The sequence below is a fragment of the Xenopus laevis genome, chromosome 8L, assembly GCF_017654675.1.
Source record: "Xenopus laevis strain J_2021 chromosome 8L, Xenopus_laevis_v10.1, whole genome shotgun sequence".
Lineage (NCBI taxonomy): Eukaryota > Metazoa > Chordata > Amphibia > Anura > Pipidae > Xenopus > Xenopus laevis.
In genome coordinates, this window is record NC_054385.1 from 20,308,729 (window position 1) to 20,330,791 (window position 22,063).

General features: G+C 42.6%; 1 protein-coding gene, 1 long non-coding RNA gene and 1 pseudogene across 16 annotated transcripts in view; 1 reads left to right on the plus strand and 2 right to left on the minus strand.

The window, feature by feature from the left end:
* Nucleotides 1-22,063, minus strand: part of LOC121397277 — a 320,931-nt pseudogene that overhangs the window by 54,485 nt on the left and 244,383 nt on the right.
* Nucleotides 1-22,063, minus strand: part of LOC121397158 — a 92,972-nt gene that overhangs the window by 15,878 nt on the left and 55,031 nt on the right. For 13 of the 15 annotated variants that reach the window (XR_005963529.1, XR_005963525.1, XR_005963523.1 and 10 more), the window contains one exon: nucleotides 14,902-15,059. This is a non-coding gene — a long non-coding RNA (uncharacterized LOC121397158). The remainder of the gene's footprint in view (nucleotides 1-14,901; nucleotides 15,060-22,063) is intronic. The other 2 variants (XR_005963520.1, XR_005963521.1) reach the window with 1 other exon arrangement.
* LOC121397149 (cyclin-O protein B-like) lies at nucleotides 17,589-21,807 on the plus strand. Its single transcript, XM_041573353.1, has 2 exons — nucleotides 17,589-18,000; nucleotides 19,186-21,807. The coding sequence occupies exon 2, from the start codon at nucleotides 19,200-19,202 to the stop codon at nucleotides 20,484-20,486; it is 1,287 nt and encodes a 428-aa protein (XP_041429287.1). The 5' UTR covers nucleotides 17,589-18,000; nucleotides 19,186-19,199; the 3' UTR covers nucleotides 20,487-21,807.

A 22,063-nucleotide genomic window follows, 5' to 3' on the forward strand; every position in this document is an offset into this window, starting at 1 on the left:
CAGCGGACGCGTCGCCGGCTTAGCCGAAGTGCGCATGCGCAAGAAAAGTGGTAGTTTTAAATTCTTTTGCGCTACTGCACATGCGCAAATGTGCGCATGCGCAAATTGCCGGGAAATACATTCGGACACATGCGCAAGAGCGCAAGAAGAAGTAAAGACCACAAAGAGTCAGGCACTGGCCTGGGGGTAGGCGACAGAGGAGGTGCGTGCCTGGCGCCCCCCCCCCAGCATGCGCAAATTGCCGGGAAATACATTCGGGCACATGCGCAGGAGCGCAAGAAGAAGTAAAGACCACAAAGAGTCGGGCACCGGACTGGGGGTAGGCGACAGAGGAGGTGTATGCCTGGCGCCCCCCCAGCTTTGCGCCCTAGGCACGTTCCTACTCTGCCTACCCCTAGTTCCGGCCCCGGGAGAGAGCTTCAGAAGTTGCATGCACAGAAGAGGAGGGAGGCCCGGAGGGGAGAGAGCGTAGGAAGGTGCACACGCATGTGCAGAAGGGAAGGGAGGGCCGGAGGGAACAGAGTGTCGGAAGGGAGGGGAGAGAGCATCGGAAGGTGCACAAGCATGCGCAAAAGGGGAGGGAGGGCCAGAGGGAAGAGAGTGTCGGAAGGGAGGGGAGAGAGCATCGGAAGGTGCACGCGCATGTGCAGAAGAGGAGGAAGGGCCGGAAGGGAGAGAGTGTCAGAAGGGAGGGGAGAGAGCTTCGGAAGGTGCACGCGCATGCACAGAAGAGGAGTGAGGCCCGGAGGGGAGAGAATGTCGGAGGCGAGAGAGCGTCAGAAGGTGCACACTCGTGTGCAGAAGAGGAGGGAGGGCCGGAGGGAAGAGAGTGTCGGAAGGGAGAGGAGAGAGCATCGGAAGGTGCACACGCACGTGCAGAAAAGGAGGGAGGGCCGAAGGGGAGAGAGTATCGAAGGGGAGAGAGCATCGGAAGATGCACACGCATGCACAGATGAGGAAGGAGGGCCGGAGGGAAGAGAGTATCGGAAGGTGCACACACATGTGCAGAAGAGGAGGGAGTGTCAGAGGGGAGAGAGCATCGGAAGGTGCACACGCATGCTCAGAAAGGGACGGAGGGGAGAGAGCGTCGAAAGGTGCACACGCATGCGCAGAAGGGGAGGGAGGGCCGGAGGGGAGAGTGTGTCGGAAGGGAAGGATGAGAGCGTTGGAAGGGAGGGGAGAGAGCGCCGGGGGAGAGGAAGGCAGGGGAAAGTAATGCACATGGACTAGGGGTAGGCAGAGGACAGGTACCTGCCCAGCGCCCCCTTTCATTGCGCCCTAGGCCGGTGCCTCTTCTACCTACCCCTAGTTCCGGCCCTGCGTTATCGTGAAACCCATTATGCAGAAAGTTCAGAATTGCATCATCGTCATCTCCCATAGACTACATTTTAAACAATGATTTCCTTTTCCTCCGGGGAGAATAAGAAAATTGTATAAATTAAAATGTTTTATCTATTTATAAGGGATCCATTATCGGGAAACCCATTATCAAGAAAATAAAAATGATTTCCTTTTTCTCTAAAATAATAAAACAGTACCTTGTACTTGATCCACACTAAGATACAATTAATTTTTATTGGAGGTAAAACCAGCCTATTGGGTTTATTTAATGTTTACATGATTTTCTAGTAGACAAAGTATGGCAATCTAAATTACGTAAAGATAAATTTACACCCAGGTCCCGAGCATTCTGCATAACAGGTCCCATACTTGTATAAGATGATTTTGGGATTATGTGGAATACTTGTATTATTTGGTTATGTTAGTGGATGACCCCTCTTAGCTGATTTTCTTTCAGCCAATCAGCCATCAGAGTATAATTGCATTTGAAACACTTGAAACAGGATCAGTGTTATGGGCCAATGATTACAGAAATGGGTGACACAATAGGGAAACAAATAAATAAAATGTATATGTAGAATGTATATAATCTTTTTTGTATGCCAAGATAATAGTTGTCAGTTATTTATATATATGTCAGTTAATTATTTTAGAGTTTTGTCTTGGCTTCAGCAGCACAGCAGACAACACCAGGTTGTGTTGCAGGAACTTTACATCACAAGGGAATAATGATATTTCAGCAAAGTGGCTAAAACAATGAGAAGGTTAACAAAGTTACATATCTGATTTAGATTCTGAAACAGTTGGGTTTTGAACTGATGTCTGGAGCCTTGGGCTTTTATATAATCGTGGAACTCCTAGGTGACTTCTAACATCCATTTATGTTTGATATCACTTCCCCAAAATGCATAAAGTTGGGCAGTGAGTGGTAATTGGGAGGCAATAACATGTATTATTAAATTAAAATTTTACTGCAATAACACAAGTGCTATGTTTAAGGTCATTGTGGGCGCCGTTTAATTATTTTACCAGCCTGAATATTCAGTATTGCATGGGGCATTCCATGAAATGAAGACAAACAGCATGCAGAATGAAGAAGCTCCATGCTGCACTATGTAAATAAAGCATATATATATATATATATATATATATATATATATATATATATATATATATATATATATAATGTGTGCACAAACACACAGGGGCAAATTTACTAAAGTGACTAATGCTGGCGAAAATTCGCCAGTGTGACGTCATTTCGGAACTTCACCAATTTACTAACGGTCGCCGGTGTAACTTCGCTAGCGAAGGAGATAGACTCTAGCGGTACTTCGCTCCCTAATGCCTGGCGAATTTTCGCTCTGGCGAATGGACGTAACTACGCAAATTCACTAAGATGCGGATTTTACTGAACGTTACCTCTTGCGCCAGACTTGACTTCGCCACCTCAGACCAGGCGAAGTGCAATAGAGTAGATAGGAGTTCCTAAAAAAATAGTTGAAAAAAGTCCCAAAAAACGCTGGCGACTTTTCCTTTTTTCAGGGTGATAGGCTGCAAAAGAGCATACATTTGTTTGGGGGTAACTGGCTTCCCCCCTACATTCCCTAACATATGGCACATAGACTATACACTGGACTCATGTGTAGGGCAATATAACAACTTTATTTTATTAACGTTTCCCAGGCTTGTGTAGTGTAATGTTTTTTCTGCAACATATATGTCCATTGTACATTAACTTCCCGCCATATGCAAATTAGCCAACGCTAGCGCCACTTTGCTTCACTTGGCGCAGTAACGTTAGGACAACTTCGCCACCGTTCACGCCCTGGACGCAACTTTGGATTTTAGTGAATTATCGTTGTCCTGGCAAATCTACGCCTTGCGAAGTATTGCGCTGTGAGCGAAGCCGTCGCTGGCGATTTTTTTGGAGGTTAGTGAATTTGCCCCACAGTTTCTATGCATTTCTTTTTGTGTATTTCTATCAGCCCAAATCTGCCTATGAATGGTCAAGACAAGATACCTTGCACTGAAACACAGGGTGCTGTAACCCTAAAATATGTTACTCTACAGAACTAGGATCTAGAGATCAGCTCTTTACTGTAACTATAGTCTGGCACAATGTCAAAGATTAAATGGAAATGGGGAAGGCAGTTCTCGTACTGAAGAAGCACCGAGCCCCCCAAAATACTAAGAGAAATGAGAAAGGGGTGAACATACATGCAGGAGAATGTTAATGAAAGCCACCCGAAATCAACACCAATAAATTCCTACAACACACAGGGCATAGGAACTGGCACATTATTTAACCTGTTATGTAGTCTGCAGGTGCTGAACATAAAATTGTCCTAATATATGACCCAATAGTTTGAATCCCAGTGAGATGGAGGAATAAAGAAAACATTTTTGTTTCTCAACAAGAGAGTGCTGGTCCATATATCCTTTATATGCTGTGATAGTTGTTGGCCCTGCTCCCAGTCTCTACATAGTTTGATTGCAGGCTTCATATGCATCTTGATATATAGTTTTGTATATTAGTTTTATGGGATGGTTAACATTTCTGATCATTTTTATGTTATAGCATGACCAATTCTAAGCAACTTTTCAATTGGTCATCACTATTTTTTTGTAGTATTTCAATTATGCCTTTTGCTTCTGACTCTTTCCAGCTTCCAAATTGGTGGTCAGTGACCCCATTTAAAAAACAAATGCTGTGTAAGCAGTGTTGGACTGGCCCACCAGGATACCTGGAAAAGTCCAGGTGGGCCAAGGTGTTTGTGGGCCGTTATGCTGCTAGACATGTGGCCTATTTAATGGCCATTCCCTATTTCTATGAGAACAAAGTGGCTAAATAGACGGAATAATAGATTATAGTATGTAAAGAAAAGTGACTAGGAGAATAGAGTTTGAGTGAGGAGAGGAATAATAATAATAGTATGTAAGAGTGGGCCCCTGGTCTAAAATTAATTGGTGGGCCCCTAGTCAAATGTTTTTGGGTGGGCCCCTGGTGTCCCAGTCCGACACTGTGTGTAAGGCTACACATGTATGTTTATTGCTACTTTATATTAATTCTTTCTGTTCAGATTCCATTCTCTTGTTCCAATCTAAGCTTGGTTGCTAGGGTAATTTGGACCCTAGCAACTAGATTCCTGAAACTGCAAACTGGAGAGTTGCTGAATAAAAAGCTAAATAATGTAAAAAAGAAAATGAAAAAAAGAAAGAAAACCATTTGGAAATTGTCTCAGAATTATCACTCTCTACATCATACTAAAAGTTAACTTAGAGGTGAGCAACCATTTTGCGTAGCCCTTCAGGTCAACGCCTTTTCCATTGTTATAATCTATTGTTTTTTTCAGTTTTAACACATTGAACACATTTGTTTGATGAGATTATTTTCTGAAACATTAAAAACAAAACTTACATTCCATTTTAGCTCACATGTTATAAATAAAGGAAGAAATATCATATACAGGTATGGGACCTGTTAATCCAGAATGCTCGGGACCTGGGGGTTTTTTTACGGATACCGCATCTTTCCGTAACATTCATACTTTAACGGGGGAATGTAATACAAATCTCAAAGAGTAAAACAATTCGCACCAATAAGAATAAAAATCCACATCTCACAATGTAATATTGTTCCTTAAACTGTTATTACTTGCGAATTTTAATTGCGCATTGCGAATTTTAATTGCGTGCTTGAAGGTGTCGCAATCTTTCGGAGCAAACATAACGACTTTTTCAGTAAGTTTTATTACATTGAATTCGCATTGGCGCAAACTATAACATTCGCAAACGGTCTTCCACTGTCGGAAGTGGTCGCTAAACAGTTTCCAGGTTCGCAAAAGCTATATTAAATACGCACAAAGCAAAATTTGTTCGCGCAAAGGCATATCGTTTTTCTGTTTCCGACTTTTATTACATTCCCCCATAAATCTACTAGAAAATATGTCAACTTTAAATAAACCCAATAGGCTGGTTTTGCCTCCAATAAGGATTAATTACATCTCAGTTTGGATCAAGTACAAGTTACTGTTTTATTATCACAGAGAAAAAGGATGAGAAAAGAAAAGAAATCATTTTTCAAAATTTGGATTATTTTAATTATAATGGAGTCTATGGGAGATGGGCTTTCTGTAACTCAGAGCTTTCTGGATAATGGGTTTCCGGATAACGGAATAGATGTACACAGATGTATGGACAGATGTATTTGGTGAGATTGACAAGCAGATAAACAAACGGGCCAACAGCATGCGGAGTCGTTTTGACATTAAGGTAATACTGTTGCATAGTAAGCTTGATTAAAATGAAGCAATATCATTCAACAAAATAGGGTCACAATGGCCTACCAGAATACAAAAGGATCTCCTAAGTCTTAGGAGAATTCAGTCCTTATTTCCACTAGGGATGCACCAAATCTACTATTTTGGATTCGGCCGAACCCCGAATCCTTCTCTAAAGTTTCGGCCGAATACCGGATCTGAATCCTAGAGGCGGGAAGGGGGAAACAATTTTTACTTCCTTGTTTTGTGACAAAAAGTAACCCAATTTCCCTCCCCTAATTTGCATATGCAAATTTGGATTCAGATTTGGTTCGGCCAGGCAGAAGGATTTGGCCGAATCCAAATCCTGCTGAAAAAGGCCAAATCCTGACCGAATCCCACACCGAATCCTGGATTTGGTGCATCCCTAATTTCCACCAGGGGCTCTTATAAAATCCTTTAACATTTGGACTTATTGCTGCCAGTGTGGGCCCAAGGGTTTTAGGTTCCCTAGAAGACCCAGTCTGACACAGTAACAAAATCATAGCTGGTTGAATGGCTTCAAAATAAGGTAGTTGGCTAGTTCAGTTAACTAGCCCCTCTAGAAAAGTCCTGCAGCCCAATTATTTCTTGCAACCTGTTCCATTCGGTAAACAGATTATGTGCATTTGAATAATTAGGATTACAGTGAGCGACATATAAAAGGTATAATTGGTGAATATACACCTCAAACTGTTTTAATTCATCTCCACCTCTCAGCGCAAGACTTAACAATAAATGATTAACAAGGAAGCAGGCTGCACCCCGCACTTGGTTATTACACTTACTTTATGATGATTAAGGCAACCAAATGTTTTACTAAATCAGAAAAGTAAAAACACGGTGAAAGTGGTAGTTTACGAACTGAATCGAGGAAAAGAATCGAGGAAAAGAGGAACCCTAAACTTGCAGTTTTTATGTTCATTTCAGTTTATGAGAGGAACAAAAGTGGTTGTTCTTCTTAAAAGTAACTTCTAGTACGGTGTAGACAGCAGACAACTTACCATTGGTCTCCATTTCTTATTTGTGTTTTTCAAATTATCACTTTTTTTTTGGACTATGTTTTTGCTGCATGGATATTAAAGAGTTATATCGTTGCTAGTGGTTAAATACCCTAGCAACCTGGGCTCTATGGCTAGATAATTAGGGAATGGATGAAAAAGCAAGCAAAATAATAACAATAAATGTTAAGGAGTGCAGTCAGTCTGTTTTTTGGTTGATGAACTTCAAAAACCAGGTACCATTTTCAGTTGCAGCCTGGAAAGGTGAAGAATTAGCTAATAAATTACAAATTATACAAAACAAAAAATGAATGCCAATTCATTCAGTATCTGCAATTGGTTTTCATTTTTTATTATTTGTGATTGTTGTGTTATTTATAGTTTTTCATTCAGCAGTTCTCAAGTTGCAATTTCAGCAATCTGGTTGCTAGGGTCCGAATTACCCTAGCAACCATACAACTGATTTGAATAAGAGACTGGAATATGAATAGGAGAGGACCTGAATAGAAAGATGAGTAATAAAAAGTAGCAATAGCAATACATTTGTAGCCTTACAGAGCGTTGGTTTTCTAGATGGGGTCAGTGACCCACATTTGAAATCTGGAAAAAGCCAGAAGGAGACAAATAATTAAAAAAAACTATACTTTCCATCTTTCAAATGGGGGTCATTGTCCCCATCTAAAAAACAAATGCTCTGCAATGCGACACGTTTATTGTTATTGCTACTTTTTATTACTCATTCATTTTATTCAGGCCTCTCCTATTCATATGCCAGTCTCTTATTCAAATTAGTGCATGGTTGCTAAGGCAATTCGGAGCCTAGCAACCAGTTTGCTGAAATAGAATGAAAAGCTAAATAAATCAAAAACCACAAATCATAAAAAACAAACTTGTTGAAGGTGAAAAACCTCTTTAAAAAAAGGGGTTCTATGGAGTAATAGGGTGACTTTATGTGCAGCAATAAAGGATTTAAAGGAGAAGCAAATCTTTTTTATTAAAATCCCCTACCCCCTACCATACATAGACCCTCTCTAAACCCTTGATAAATGTGTCTTCCCAAGTAATGGCTCCTAATTTGGGGTGTATCACTTTTCACTTAAAATGTGTATGTCCCTTTGAAGAAGGGATGCACCGAATCCACTATTTTGGATTCGGCCGAACCCCCGAATCCTTCGAGAATGATTTGTCCGAATAACGAACCGAAACCAAACCCTAATTTGCATATGCAAATTAGGGTTTGGAAGGGTGAAAATGTTTTAACTTCCTTGTTTTGTGAAAAGTCACGGATTTCCCTCCCCTCCCCTAATTTGCATATGCAAATAAGGATTCGGATTCGGTTCGGTCTGGCAGAAGGATTCAGCCGAATCCTGCTAAAAAAGGCTAAATACTGAACCGAATCCTGGATTCGGTGCATCCCTACTTTGAAGGAAATGAAGGCCTATAAAAGAATATGGCTATATTATATACAGTATTTTATATACTGAACTTTACCAGTTGAAAGGAAGGAAAGGAAGCAGATCCTTGAAATATGCCCACAGAATTGGAAATTAGAATTTTGTGAGGTTTGGTAATCTTCTAGACCCCTCCCTGCTCCCCCAGCCTAGGTGTTACCCTCGGAAAATTCCCCTAACTCTTTACTTACCCCTTGTTGCAGATTTAGCGCATCGGAGTTCATGGGCGCCATCTTCTTCTCTTCTGTAATCTTCGTGAAGTAAGCGCCGTATCGGCACAAGCGTGGTTGGAGCAATCTGCCATTTTTTTAACAACTGTGCATGCGCCCAAAGTCACGAAATTGCCAAAGAGAAGAAGACGGCGCCCGTGAACTCTGATGCGCTGAATCTGCACCAAGAGGTAAGTAAAATGTTAGGGGCATTTGCCCAGGGTAACACCTAGGCTAGGGGGCAGCAGGGAGGGGGTATATGCAGAGTAGAGGATTTAAAAATAACGGGTTTGGTTCTCCTTTAACTGAATCCAGAGGCGATCGTTGCCCCACCTTGATCCTTGGCGCTAACCTTTTGAGTGCCAGAGAGGGTCCAGGGGGATCCACATTGCCAGTGCAGAGGGCGCAATTTTGCTCTCAACACTAGCATTTCCATCTTTAAACCCTGAAAGTCAGCTATTAAAGGAGTAGTTCTCCTTTGTTAGCTTTTAGTATGTTACAGACCGGCAAGTTCTAAGAAACTTTTCAGTATTTAATTTCAATAATTATTTAATCAGTTGCCTTCTTCTTCTGACACTTACCAGCTTTCAAATGGGGGTCACTGACCCCATCTAAAAAACAAATGCTCTGTAAGGCTATCAATGTATTATTATTGCTACTTTTATTACTCATCTTTATTTTAAAGCCTCTCCTATTCATATTCCAATCTCTTATTCAAATCAGTGCATGGTTGCTGGGGTAATTTGGATCCTAGCAACCAGACTGCTGAATTTGCAAACTGGAGAGCTGCTGAATAAAAAGCTAAATAACTCAAAAACCACAAATGATAAAACATGAAGCATTTTGCCTCAGAATATCACTCTCTACATCATACTAAAAGTCAATTTAAAGGTGAACAAAGCCTTTCAAGTTCTCAGGAGCAGCTTTTTGCCACCCCCATAAACTTGTGGGGTGCTGTCACCTAGTTTCTTAACCCACCTCATTGGCGCAACGCTCCTGACTGAATCCAAATCTTGAAAAAAGCTCATTTTAGATCCAGTACAATCCAATTTGTAACCCAATTTGTAAATGCCTTGTACTCCCTTATTAAAGTGCATTATCAACCTATTGTATGGATAGTTATGGGGAAGGGTGGTGTTTCTACTCTCTTAGGTCCTTACAAAAAGGACAAGGCAAAAGCTGGCCATACAGCTAAACTGTTCTTTGCAAAGGTTGCTAAACAAAGAGATCTTGGCCTGATTAGACCCACCCGCTAGGTCTCAAGGACAATGATCAGATAATATTTCAAGCCTACAGAGACCGATTGGGGAAATGGGATTTTGAAGCCTGTCCCGATATCCTTGCTCCTGTTTTTGCATAAAAACAGAATGCAATTCTAAGCAACTTTTAAATATATATTATTATTATTATACTAAAATCATTATTTGTTTATAATACACAATATCCTGGAAATGATATCCTTATAAGCGGTGCTTAGTGATGTCATTGGTTATAAACTGAGCTTAGTGATGTCATTTCTGTCACATGACTCAATGAAACCTGTGTATTATAATAAAGTTCCCCCTGATGTAAAATATTAGGATATTAGAAGTCACCTCGGAGTTCCATGACCTGCATAAAAAAATGGTCCTGGAACTGCTCGGTAACTTATAATATCCTTATATTTTACAATAGAGGGTACTTTATTCACTATATATTTTCTGCATCCCTGACTCTATATGAAACTAGCTGATTAACAGACCTGGAGGAGAGTCGACCTTTGCTAAAGAACAGAAAGAACAGAAAGGGATAAACAAACACTGTTTTCAACTACAATATATGCTAGTAAATAATTTGTAGTAATAATGCTGTATTACAAATATCCACGGCATATCCCCAGTTAACAAGAGTCAACTTAAAAACAAAAAGAGGAAGGGACATTGTAAATCTTGTAAATTGTTACTAAAATGAATATTTTAGTCACTGGTTAGTGCTCATAACCCCAATTCATCAAAGACAAAAATGTGTGATGTGTATTTACATATCTATTGTTCAGTTGGAAAAATTTTTCGTACTTGGGAAAGATAATGCCAAGATCCAGAGATGGAGACAGAATTAATGGCTCCCATATATTATTTCCATGCAGCCATCTTACTTTAGGATGTGGAGGAGATTGTGATTGGATAAAAGGCTTTTATTTTGCGATTACGCTACTTATGTTAAAAGTGTACATAAACCGAGGGGGGCGGGGCTAGGATGTGAAACAGAGAGGACGTGCTGTGCTGAGGCTCCCGCTACAACAACTATCCTGAGCCACTTCTCCAGTTGCTAATTGTTATTTGTCTATTAAGGAGTCCTTTGCCCGGCGTGATGCCTTACAAAAGCTCCGGTAAGACGAAGGCGGACAGCTTTCAAAAACTTTTCCCGAAAGCGAATCCGCAAGATGGCGGCGACTCGACACCTAGCGCTAAAGGGCCCGCGCGTCCCAGTCAATCTGGCTCCCCGCAGTTGGACACTACAGGTGAACAACCCAGCGAGACTACACTACACTCGCTAATGCTGGCGATATCTGACTCCAAGGCCTCATTGACGTGTCAACTTGCAGAAACTACTACTACTATGACTTCCAAAATGGAGGAGATCAAAGTGGATCTCTCCTTGCTGCGTCACGACGTGCAGAAGCTCAGAGCGCACTGTCGAAGCGGAACGAAGGATTGGAACCCTGGAGGACGATTTCACGCCGTTACAAAGGCAAGTGCAACAGCTTCAACATGACCACCGTTTACTTATGGCACATGTCGACGATCTTGAAAATCGTCAACGCAGGTCCAATCTCCGCATTATTGGTCTTCCTGAGGGATGTGAAGGCGCCCATACTGAAACCTTTGTAGAGGCCTGGTTGAAAAGTAACCTTGGGGAAGAGCATTTCTCGCCTTATTTTGCAGTTGAACGGGCCCACCGGGTTCCGGCACGACGACCTCCACCAGGCGCTCCCCCAAGGCCACTCATCCTCAAGATGTTGAATTTTAAGGACAGAGACGCTGCTCTAAGAGCCGCTAGATTGAAGGGCGAAATTGTCGTGGATAATGCAAAAGTCTCCATCTATCAGGACTTTTCTACCATGATCCAGAAGAAACGTGGCTCCTTTACAGAAGTCCGCCGTCAGCTGAGTTGTCTTCTCAGGGGAAATCTCCTACTCCACTGGCTACTTGGGCTGACACAATGGGTCTTATAGATGTGTGGAGATGGAGAAACCCAGATGATCAACAATATTCATGCCATTCTGCGACATATAAAACCCTGTCTAGAATTGATTTCGCACTAGCCTCCTCTGAGTTTGCACCCTGGGTACTATCAGCTACTTATCTGCCCCGAGCGTTTTCTGACCACTCATCTTTATTGTTGACATTGCAAGTGGGGGTTGCAGCTTCTGACAGATTATGGAGACTCAGCCCTCTTTGGCTAAAAAACCTTGAGGTACAAGAGTCAGTCACCCGGGAATATAGTGAATATTGGGCCTTGAATGGTAACTACACGTCTTCTGCAGTGAGCTGGGATGCCTCTAAAGCAGCAACCAGGGGTTCCTTGATAACAGCTATTAATAGGGCGCGGAGTAACACGAAAATGGGGGTGGAAGAGGCAAAACACACTGTATGCACTGCCGAACGAGCTTTCACCATTGACCCGACTGAGGCTAACCATATCTCCCTCTGCAAAGCCCAACGGGAGTTGGAGTTAGTTAACACCACTCTCACCCAGAAAAAACTTTTATATACCTCACAACGCCTGTTTGATCAAGGGGAAAAAGCAGGAAAGACGTGGCTTATTTAGCAGCCTCACCCACTACATTAATTCCTAGAATTAAAAATAAAACAGGAGATATAGTAGAGACTCCCTCTGACATAACTGAGGTGTTTTGTGACTTTTTTGCCACTCTGTATGAATCTCAATTGTCCTGCTCTCTGGAGGAAATCACAAATCATATTGCTTCCCTTTCATGTCCACAGTTAGACCGCCAACAACGAGAATTTCTAGAGAACCCCATCATGACTCAGGAAATACAAGATGCCCTGCATTCATTCCCTGCTAACAAAACCCCTGGACCAGACGGTCTCCCGGCTGAATGGTACAGGCTGGTGATGACGGATTTTGTCCCTAATTTCCTTAAGACACTTGAGGCCTCTCAACAGTCGGGTAGTCTTCCACCTTCTATGTATTCGGCTATTATTGTGTTGATTCACAAACCTGGAAAAGACCCTGACCTGTGCGACTCATACCGACCCATCTCCCTTATAAATTCCGATGCCAAAGTGCTTGCTAAAATCTTGGCCAATAGGTTGCTGAAAGTTATCTCCTCAATTGTACACTATGACCAATCTGTCTTTATGCCCAACAAGTCCACCTCCATCAACCTGCGTAGACTATATACAAATTTACAGATTGATCATGATAATCCGGGCTCTCGTATAGTGGTGTCCCTAGATTCGGCCAAAGCTTTTGATACGGTGGAATGGCCTTTTATATGGGAGACCCTTAAGGCATTTGGCATTGGCCCTCGGTTTATCTACTGGATACAGCTGCTCTATGTGGAGCCGGTCGCACAGGTCAGGGTCAATAATTCCACATCCAAGCCCTTTCGTCTCTATCGGGTCACCCGCCAAGGTTGCCCGTTGTCCCCCTTATTATTCGCCCTGGCGATAGAACCCTTGGCTCTCACAATTTGTAGTGCCCATAATATTTCAGGCGTCAAATATAAAACATGTGAGGAACGCATAGCGCTATATGCTGATGACATTTTGTTATTTCTGGCTGATCCCGATTTATCCCTACACACTGCGCTGACCATTGTCCAGGAGTTTGGGTGATACTCTAGTTTAAAGATTAACTGGGATAAGTCCCTCATACTGCCTCTTGATAATATTCCCCAACACTTACGCCCCTCTAACATTCCACTTGTTTGGGCTTCTAGAGTTAAATATCTTGGGGTCAATGTCAGCCTTACCGAACTTGACTTTTTGGATCTTAATCTAATCCCTCTACTAGGAAAATTCACTTCGGCAGTCACGTCCTGGAAACAATTGCCGCTTACTATGTGGGGGAAAATAAACCTTATTAAAATGATATACTTGCCTAAATTCTTGTATCTGTTTAGGAACTCCCCGACCACCATTCCTACCTCCTATTTTAAGAAAGTGAATTCCATTCTAATTTCATTTGTATGGTCGGGTAAACAATCGAGACTCTCCTGGAAATTGTTAGTCGCCCCAATCTCGAAGGGTGGGTTGGGGTTGCCGGACCTTTGGGGCTATTACTTAGCAGCACAACTATCTCATATTCACACTTGGTTGAACCCTGATCCGGAAGACCCTAACATGCTCCTACACGCCCTCATATTGGGACCGATAGAGTCACTTTCACTGTGTCCCATGTGCAAATTGAGGGACTCTACTTTTTTACCACCTGTACTGAAGGCCCCCTACCTAGCCTGGCAGGAGGCTCTCCGTATATTTGGGATCAAGCCGTATCTCATTTCACCCCATACTCCACTCTGGGGGAACTCTCACCTTCCTCATTTCAGGAATCTTCTAGACGTTATATATTGGCCTAATTTGCAAATTAAATGCCTAAGAGACTTGCTTGACCAGGGCACTCTCCTAACTCTACCCAAGCTCCAGGAAAGATATCCAAACCGCCCAATTGACCCCTTTAGATATATGCAATTGCAACATGCCTTTAGGGGTCAATTTGGTGGATGTAACCCAATTTATCATAAGTTTGCGGTCACCAATGTGCTCCATTCCCCGGATTCTCGGAAGCTGGTCTCGGTTTTATATAAATCCCTATTGGAGGCAAAACCTTCTCCCTTTCAGTTAGCCTTTGCAAAATGGCAGTTGATTTTGCCCTCGATCACAGACGATATGTGGGAAGAGGCCACTGACAGAATGTACTACTATCTGATCTCCACACGTGATAGGTTGATTAGCTTCAAAATCCTTCATCTGTACTATTACTCCCCTAAGAGACTCAATAGGATTTTTACGAATAAATCTCCGCTGTGTCCCCGCTGCTCATGCCCCTCCGCAGACTTCCTTCATGTTCTATGGGTCTGTCCCAAAGTTCAGAATTTTTGGAGTAGAGTGGTGCAATGTCTCAGTGACTACTTGGATTTGCCTCAGGTCATTTCTCCCGAAGCTTGTATCCTGGGGGTAGTGGATGATCTAGTCCCTCAAAAGTATACGAGAATCCTATATAGGACATTACTGTTTTATGCTAGGAAAGCCATTATTCAACATTGGCTACAACCTGTACCTCCCTCTTTTGATCACTGGGTAAATCTAGTGAATCGTATGCTTCCAATGATTAAGATAACGTATGAAGCTCGTGGCATGCCACGGCAAAATTTGGGAGAAATGGCTTGATGCTTTTCCTCTGCAACATGATGGGTAACTTATCCAATCACTGTCATTTTCCTGCTGTATCATTATGTAACTGTAAAGTTCTTGTGTTGATACTTGGACTCTATGATATATGTTGATTGTATGCTTTTCAATGGCTTGTCAAATGTGCAATAAAAACTTTTAAAAAAATTAAAAGTGTACATAAACCTAATCCCTCGTACCTCTTACCAGCAGTTGTTCATCAGCATATACACTCTTTCGGGAAACATCTTGGGTTTGAAGAGCCTCAGTCCAGCTGAAATTTTATCCACAGCCTCGGAGTTGAAAAAAATGTTCAAATGGAATTTTGCTCTTGCTGAACACTTCCCACACGAACACTCTTAAATGAGAGAGAAAAGAAAGGGAACGTGTGATTAGACTGATCCACCAGAGAGCTGGGCTAAATAAACACTGTCCACACTTCACTTCATATTTTTGAAACCATGATATAATGAAATCACGATACACCAATATTTTCCTATTCCTGTACCCATTTCATGAGCTAAAGGAGGCCCTGGCCAGAGGATGGACCTTCAGGTAATTCTTGTATTAATAAAGAATGACAACCGCTGCTTAATACAGTCATTTATGGTGGAGTTTGAAATTGCAATCAGCCTATTGAAGAAATTGAGATAACTACGTTATCACAGGCAACTACGTTTGGGTCACAGGAAAAAAAAAATATATTTTATAGGTACTAAAGGTATTAAAAATGCAGGATATGGACAGGTAAAGGTCACAAATGCATCACTGTTTTCTATTGGTTACAGGGCTTGGGCAAAATATCAGATTTTAAAAGGATCAGTCCTACTTATATAAGCATCTTGGCCTCCTCAGACATTATCCCTTCCCAAATCATCTTTAATGCAATTCTGTGAACCTTCCTTCATGTGCCATCTTTCACCCAAACACTGATTCTATCACTGTGATCCAAGATGGCACATGAAGGAAGGTTCACAAACTAACCTCTCCCATGCCCTCTGTGCTTTCCTGTGTCCCCAGGGGTTTGCTGTCTCCACAGGGCACATAGTACTTTATAAAACAAAAACAACAGGAGCAGCAGCAGTGATTGAATCCAAGGCTGATGAATTCATGGATCAAAAAGATATGGCAACACAGTAACTGCACTGACTCAATAGGCCACGCATGCAAAAAAATGCTCTGTACACAATAAGCTATGTATGTACTGCACATCTAAGTGGAAATAAATGCCATATAAACCTTACTCATCAAAAGGGTGCACTTCCCCTTTAAGAGCAAGGGACAGAGTTGACTTCATACCTAGGGATTTTGACAGTTGGATCAGTCCGTTGGTTGATACTGGGGTGAGAGGTGAGTGTAAATTCTCTCTGGGAGTTTTTTTTAGCAAATAGTCCTTTAATTTAGTTTAAAAAAAGAGGGGAAATAGTTGGGTGATGCCCTCAGTCTAGCAGATGTTGCTCTTCTCAATGATTTTAGTGAATTTGGAGAACTATCCCCTAAAATGGGTTTTGGAGATACCTTTAATCTTAGCACTGGTTGGGAGACACAGACCCAGGATTTGGAAGTTATGCAGGGCTGACACAAATATACACCTTTTCTATAGCAAACCCTTAAGAAAATAACATTTGGGGACCCCTGTGGATCATTTCTGTTCCCGGTATTGACAGGCTCCTTGGAGTTTTGCCCCTCTGCCCCTGTGTATCTGCCCTGCTATTAAGTACCAACACTGTAGCTAAATACATGCTCCATTTATCCAAATCTGGAACTAGGGGTGGGTAGCATAGTCACATGCCATGGGGATAATTGGGGGGGGGGGTAAGCTAATGAGTGGGGGACATACAGCAGGGTGTCATATAAGAAAGGTGACATTACAACTAGGGATTTGTCAGTTGGTTTAGTCCTTTGGTTTTAATTGTGGTAAGTGTATATTCCCTCTGAGAGATGCTTATTTTAGTGAAAAAAGAGGGGAAACAGTTGGGTGATGCCCCCAGACGAACAGATATTGATCGTGTTACTGATTTTAGTGAATTTCCCCCTAAAATGGACAATGCCTTTACTCTTAGTGCTGGTTGGGAGACGCAGACCCAGGGTTTGACAGTTGGTTTAGTCCGTTGGTTGGTAGAGTGCTGAATGTACTATCACTATAAGAGATTTTTTGCCAAATAACCTTTATTTTAGTGAAAAGGGGGGGGGGGTAGTTGGTTGATACCCCCAAGACTAGCGGATGTTGCTCCTCTCATTGATTTCAGGGATTTTGGAGAGTTTACCCCTAAAATGGGCTTTGGAGATGCTTTTACTCTTAGTGCTGGTTCGGAGATACAGACCTAGGGGTTGACAGTTGGTTTAGTCCGTTGGTTGGTAGAGTGGTGAATGTACTATCCCTATAAGAGATTTAGAGGCTGACAGCAAATATACACATTTTCCCAATTGAGGCCCATAAACATATAACATTTGGGGACCCCTCTGCCTCACTAAAAAATACCTTATTCGTATGACCAGTATTAACAGGCTCCTTACAGTTTTGCCCCTCTGCCCCTGGGTATCTAACCTGTTCTGATATACCAACCTTAACATGAATTTAATGGAATACATAGCAATGTTTTTTCCTTTTATGTCTCATGTGCATTCCCTTCAAATGTCCCGGCTGTAGGGGGGAAACAGGGTACATGGAAGGGCAGTATTGATTCCAATCATATTTAATTACTATTCTGTAAATGTTTCCTATAGCAGGGGGTGGGCAATCTGCACCTGGCCAATGATCTTATGTACTATGTATTCATTCTCTCTATACCATTCTGATTGGCTGCTGTGAGGTACTGTATTGTATAAACTGAGTGCCAGTACCAACTGGGAGTGACACAAAGCTCACGTTTAGGGTAAAATGGCCATATCTCCACCTTCCTCTGTATTTTAAAAGAAATATTAAATGTTAAATACATTATCCTGAAGCTAATCTGTCAATTTGTTCTCTTCCCATACAGATTGCTACAGTGCTACCTTTTTGGCGAATCACCAGCGATTTTGGACTGTATTTTTTCCTGGCTTCTCCTTAGTTCAGATTTTAACATTCTTTTCTGAACATATATAAGGAGAGCCAGTGTCTAAAGAGGGAGACCCTCTGGGGTACCCCGGCCTTGTGCCGGCCCCTCTATTTTAGCCAAAAGCCAAAAACATCTCTGGCTTTTTGGGTTTTTTTTTTGCTTATTTTGTTTTTTGTTTTTTAACATCTGGCATTTAACATCTGCCATCATTTTTTTAACATCTGGCATTTGAAGAACTACATCATCTTCTATTAAGAGGTAATCCTGAAAATACAATTCATACAGTTTATGATTTATTTTAGAGAAAACCTGCCCTAAATTCAAGGGGGAGCAATATGTAAGGTCACACATCTCTTTCCCAGGCCATTGCTGATCTTCAAATAGTAAAGCGCACCTACCCAGGGTAGTTTTCTGCTGGTCAGACTGGCCCTCTAACTGGCCATCTAGGGGGCTGAATTACAATATTGAAAGGGACATCGGAATTAGAAAGACTTTACAAATTGACTCATTTCTTGATTCCTTACTGACAATTTGCAGAATCCCATGGGAATGGAAGGTCACACTAGGGGGCACATTTACTTAGGATCGAATATCGAGGGTTAATTAAAACTCGATAATCGACCGTCAAAGTAAAATCTTTCAACTTGAATATCGAAGTCGAAGGATTTACCGCATTTCCTTCGTTCGTACGATCGAAGGAAAAATCATTTGATCGATTCGAAGGATTTTAATCCATCGATCGAACGATTTTCCTTTGATCAAAAAAGCTAGGAAAGCGTATGGGAACCTTCCCCATAAGCTAACATTGATGCTCAGAAGGTTTTAGGTGGCGAAGTAGGTGGTCGAAGTTTTTTTAACAAGACAGTACTTCGACTATCGAATGGTCAGATAGTGGAGTGATTTTTAGTTCGAAACGTTCGATTAAAGTCGTAGTCGAAGGTCAAAGTAGCCAATTCGATGGTCAAAGTAGCCAAAAAAATACTTTGAAATTCAAAGTATTTTTTATTCTATTCCTTCACTCAAGCTAAGTAAATGTGCCCCTATGTGTAAGAAATATTTAATCACACATATGTTGAGATTTTTGTACACGTTCTGATGAGTGAGGAACCAGGGTGATTTGTACTTGTACTTACCTGCAGGGGGGCATGTGAATACAAAATGCTATGGGTGCTTAAGTTTTAATATTTTGTCTGGTCACTCCCAGAGTTGAAGCTCCTGTCTGGTTGCTAGGGCTTAATTGCCCTAACAACCACATAGCAGTTGGAAATAAAATTGGGAGATGAATAGTAGATGGGCTTGTCACATACAACAGAACCTTGGAGGATATTGTCTCATTAACTAGTAATTGATTCCGTAAGACTTACTTTATGCAAGTAGATGTTACTAGCTTTGTGAGAAATACTACTTTCTGTCTGTTTAATTACCTACATTTGCCATGTCTAGAGACAGCGACAAAGATGGGTATGTCAAACCCAAAAAAGCGCAAGAGAGAGGAGAGGAGTCGTGGAAGCGCCAAAAAGATCAAAGATGAGCGCGTGACCTGCCAACCTGCAGCGGAGAAGCCGGTTCCTATACAAGACCAATGGAACACCCTCAGGAACATCAAAGGAGAACTGAACATCTTTGAGGACTACGGGGATGAGAGCTACCTGTTCTATAAAGCCCTAGAAGAGAAATTCCTACCATCGGGGATTCTCACAAAACAGACCACCATTGAGGAAAGTTATTGGCGGGAAGTCACCACCATTTTAATCAAAGTGCACAGACACTTTTCGCTGGACTTCTCCACCTTGTGCCTTGCTGTAAAATACATGGCAAGGTACATCTCCGGAAGGCAACTGAGACCTGGCATCCTGAAACCAGTGGGGGCCACTAGTTTGTATCTGGCCATTAAGATCATGGAAGACAATCCACCCAACGCAGAAGAGTTTGCGCAGCTGTTTGGTGAAACTCATTACTCACCAAGTTTCTTGGCATATATTGAGAATATGATTCTTTACCGACTGGAGTGTCGCCTGTACCAACCGACCATAGACTTTTTTCTAGAGCACTTCACCTTAATGAGTGTATCCGCGGAGATGTTTTTTTTTGATAACATCACTAGAGTAGCCAATGCTCTTACAGCTGCCAGGGGCATTGCAGCACTGACCATGATGAAGTATGAATTTCATACTTATTTACCATCTTTAATGGCTCAGTGCTGCCTTAAAGCTGCTGAACATATCCTTGGATACAACTTATTAGTGGAGTTGCCCAGCGACCATCCAAGTCAGATCGTGCAGAAATGCCTCAAAAAAACTGTACTCCTGGCATCAGCCAACAAGGAATTTTTACACCAACTTATGCCAGGAGTCTTTCCTGAGGTATTTCCTAAGTTTCCTTCTCCCCCCACCATCCAGAGAGGAAGAACAGGAGCCAAGGAACCAGTCAGGCAGCCTTGCAAAACATCTGCAAAAAAGCCACATGTAGAGTCAGGAGCCAAGGAGCCGGCCAGGAAGCCAGGCAAAACATTGGCTAAAAGGCCAAATCCAGAGACAGGAGCCAAGGAGCCAGCCAGTCAGCCCAACAAAACATCGGCAAAAAGACCAAAGATAGAGGCTCCCAAAGGTAGAACAGAGTCAGCAGCAGAGGCAGTCGCACCCACTAGAAAAACAGCACGGAACACACAAAGATGCTGTAAATTTTGCAATGGCTCACACGCATACACATTTCCACATACTCACACAGACACACATTTATCCTGAGACTTTTCATCCTTTTCCTTCTCCCATAACAGACCTGACGACATACCCCCATACATATTTACATACACGCACACACAAACATCTGAGTCACAGCTGCCAGAAGGGACAAGCAGTACCATACTGGGGACAAGAATATGGTTAAACACACGCAAGCACCTTTATGCCACTCGGTAGACCCTGCATTCCTTTTCACTCAATCCCTCTGCAGACTGCAAAGCCGGGTCTGTAGGCTGCAAGGGGAATAACTGAATGCAGAGGAATGCAGCATTCACCTTCCTGCTTAAAGGTACTTATGTGTATGTTGCCATATTCTCTTCTGTTTCCCTTCCTTACACCGCAGCTTCACCAGCGGTGCTCCTCCCTTCATCCAAAATATGGTATCATATAAAGGAGCACACTTAAGCCACTCGGTGGATTCTGCATTGCTTTTAACTCCATCCTCGGGCTGTAGAAGCCGGGTCTGCAGGCTTCCTGGGACGGAAATTGAAAGGAATGCAACATTCCCCTAGCAGCTTAATGGCGCTCAAGTATATGCTGCCATATTCCCTTCTGTTTACCTTCCTTCCACCACAATTTCAACAGCAGTACCCCCCCCTTACATCTAAAAGATGGTTTCATACACAGAAGCACCCTTAAGCCACTCAGTAGACCCTGCATTGCTTTTCATTACATCCCTCAAACTGCAAAATCCGGGATCCAATGGAATGAAGAGGAATGCAGTGTTCACTTAGAAGCTTAATGGAGCTCATGTGTATGCTGCCAAATTTCCTTCTCTGTCCCTCACCCTGCTTCCCTTCTTTTAATTATGGAGCATTGATCCTGGGAGCAAAACCGATTGCCGTTAAGGGGTCAGGAAGGAATTTTTCCCTCTAGTGAAGCAGATTAGACCTAGCTTCACAAAGGTTTTTTCGCCTTCCTCAGGATCGAAAAGCCCAATGTATTCCATCAATAAAGCTGTGACTTACGCAGATTAACCACAAAGAAGCTGTGTGTGTATTTATTCTGGGTATTGGTGGGCTGGGAATAAAGGTCGGTCCTTCCTTGAAAAAGCCAAGATGACATATACAGGGAGAGGCAGATGGGAGAGTGAATCAAATAGCCCCACTAGCAATCAGTTTAGAAGCTGCTGCTGTGTTGTTCCTAGGGTCCCATTTGCCTTAGCAACCAATCAGTGACAGAGAGGGAGGTGAAAACAACCTATTGCTAATGAAAAGGGGTAGTTGGAATATACAATTTGGCAGACTGGGGTATAATAGCATGTAATCATAAGGAGAATATAGAAGAGAGTAGAAGTCTATAGGATTTGGTGTCATGAGAAGAAAGTTACCCTGTGTGGGTAAAGAGGAGGGCGGGCTTCCTGTGTGGGTAAAGGGGCGGGTGGGCGGGCTTCCTGTGTGGGTAAAGGGGCGGGTGGGCGGGCTTCCTGTGTGGGTAAAGGGGCGGGTGGGCGGGCTTCCTGTGTGGGTAAAGGGGCGGGTGGGCGGGCTTCCTGTGTGGGTAAAGGGGCGGGTGGGCGGGCTTCCTGTGTGGGTAAAGGGGCGGGTGGGCGGGCTTCCTGTGTGGGTAAAAGGGCGGGT

Coding starts and splice junctions, on each gene's coding strand:
- LOC121397149 (XM_041573353.1), top strand. CDS start 19,200: ATGGGTATGTCAAACCCAAAAAAGCGCAAGAGAGAGGAGAGGAGTCGT.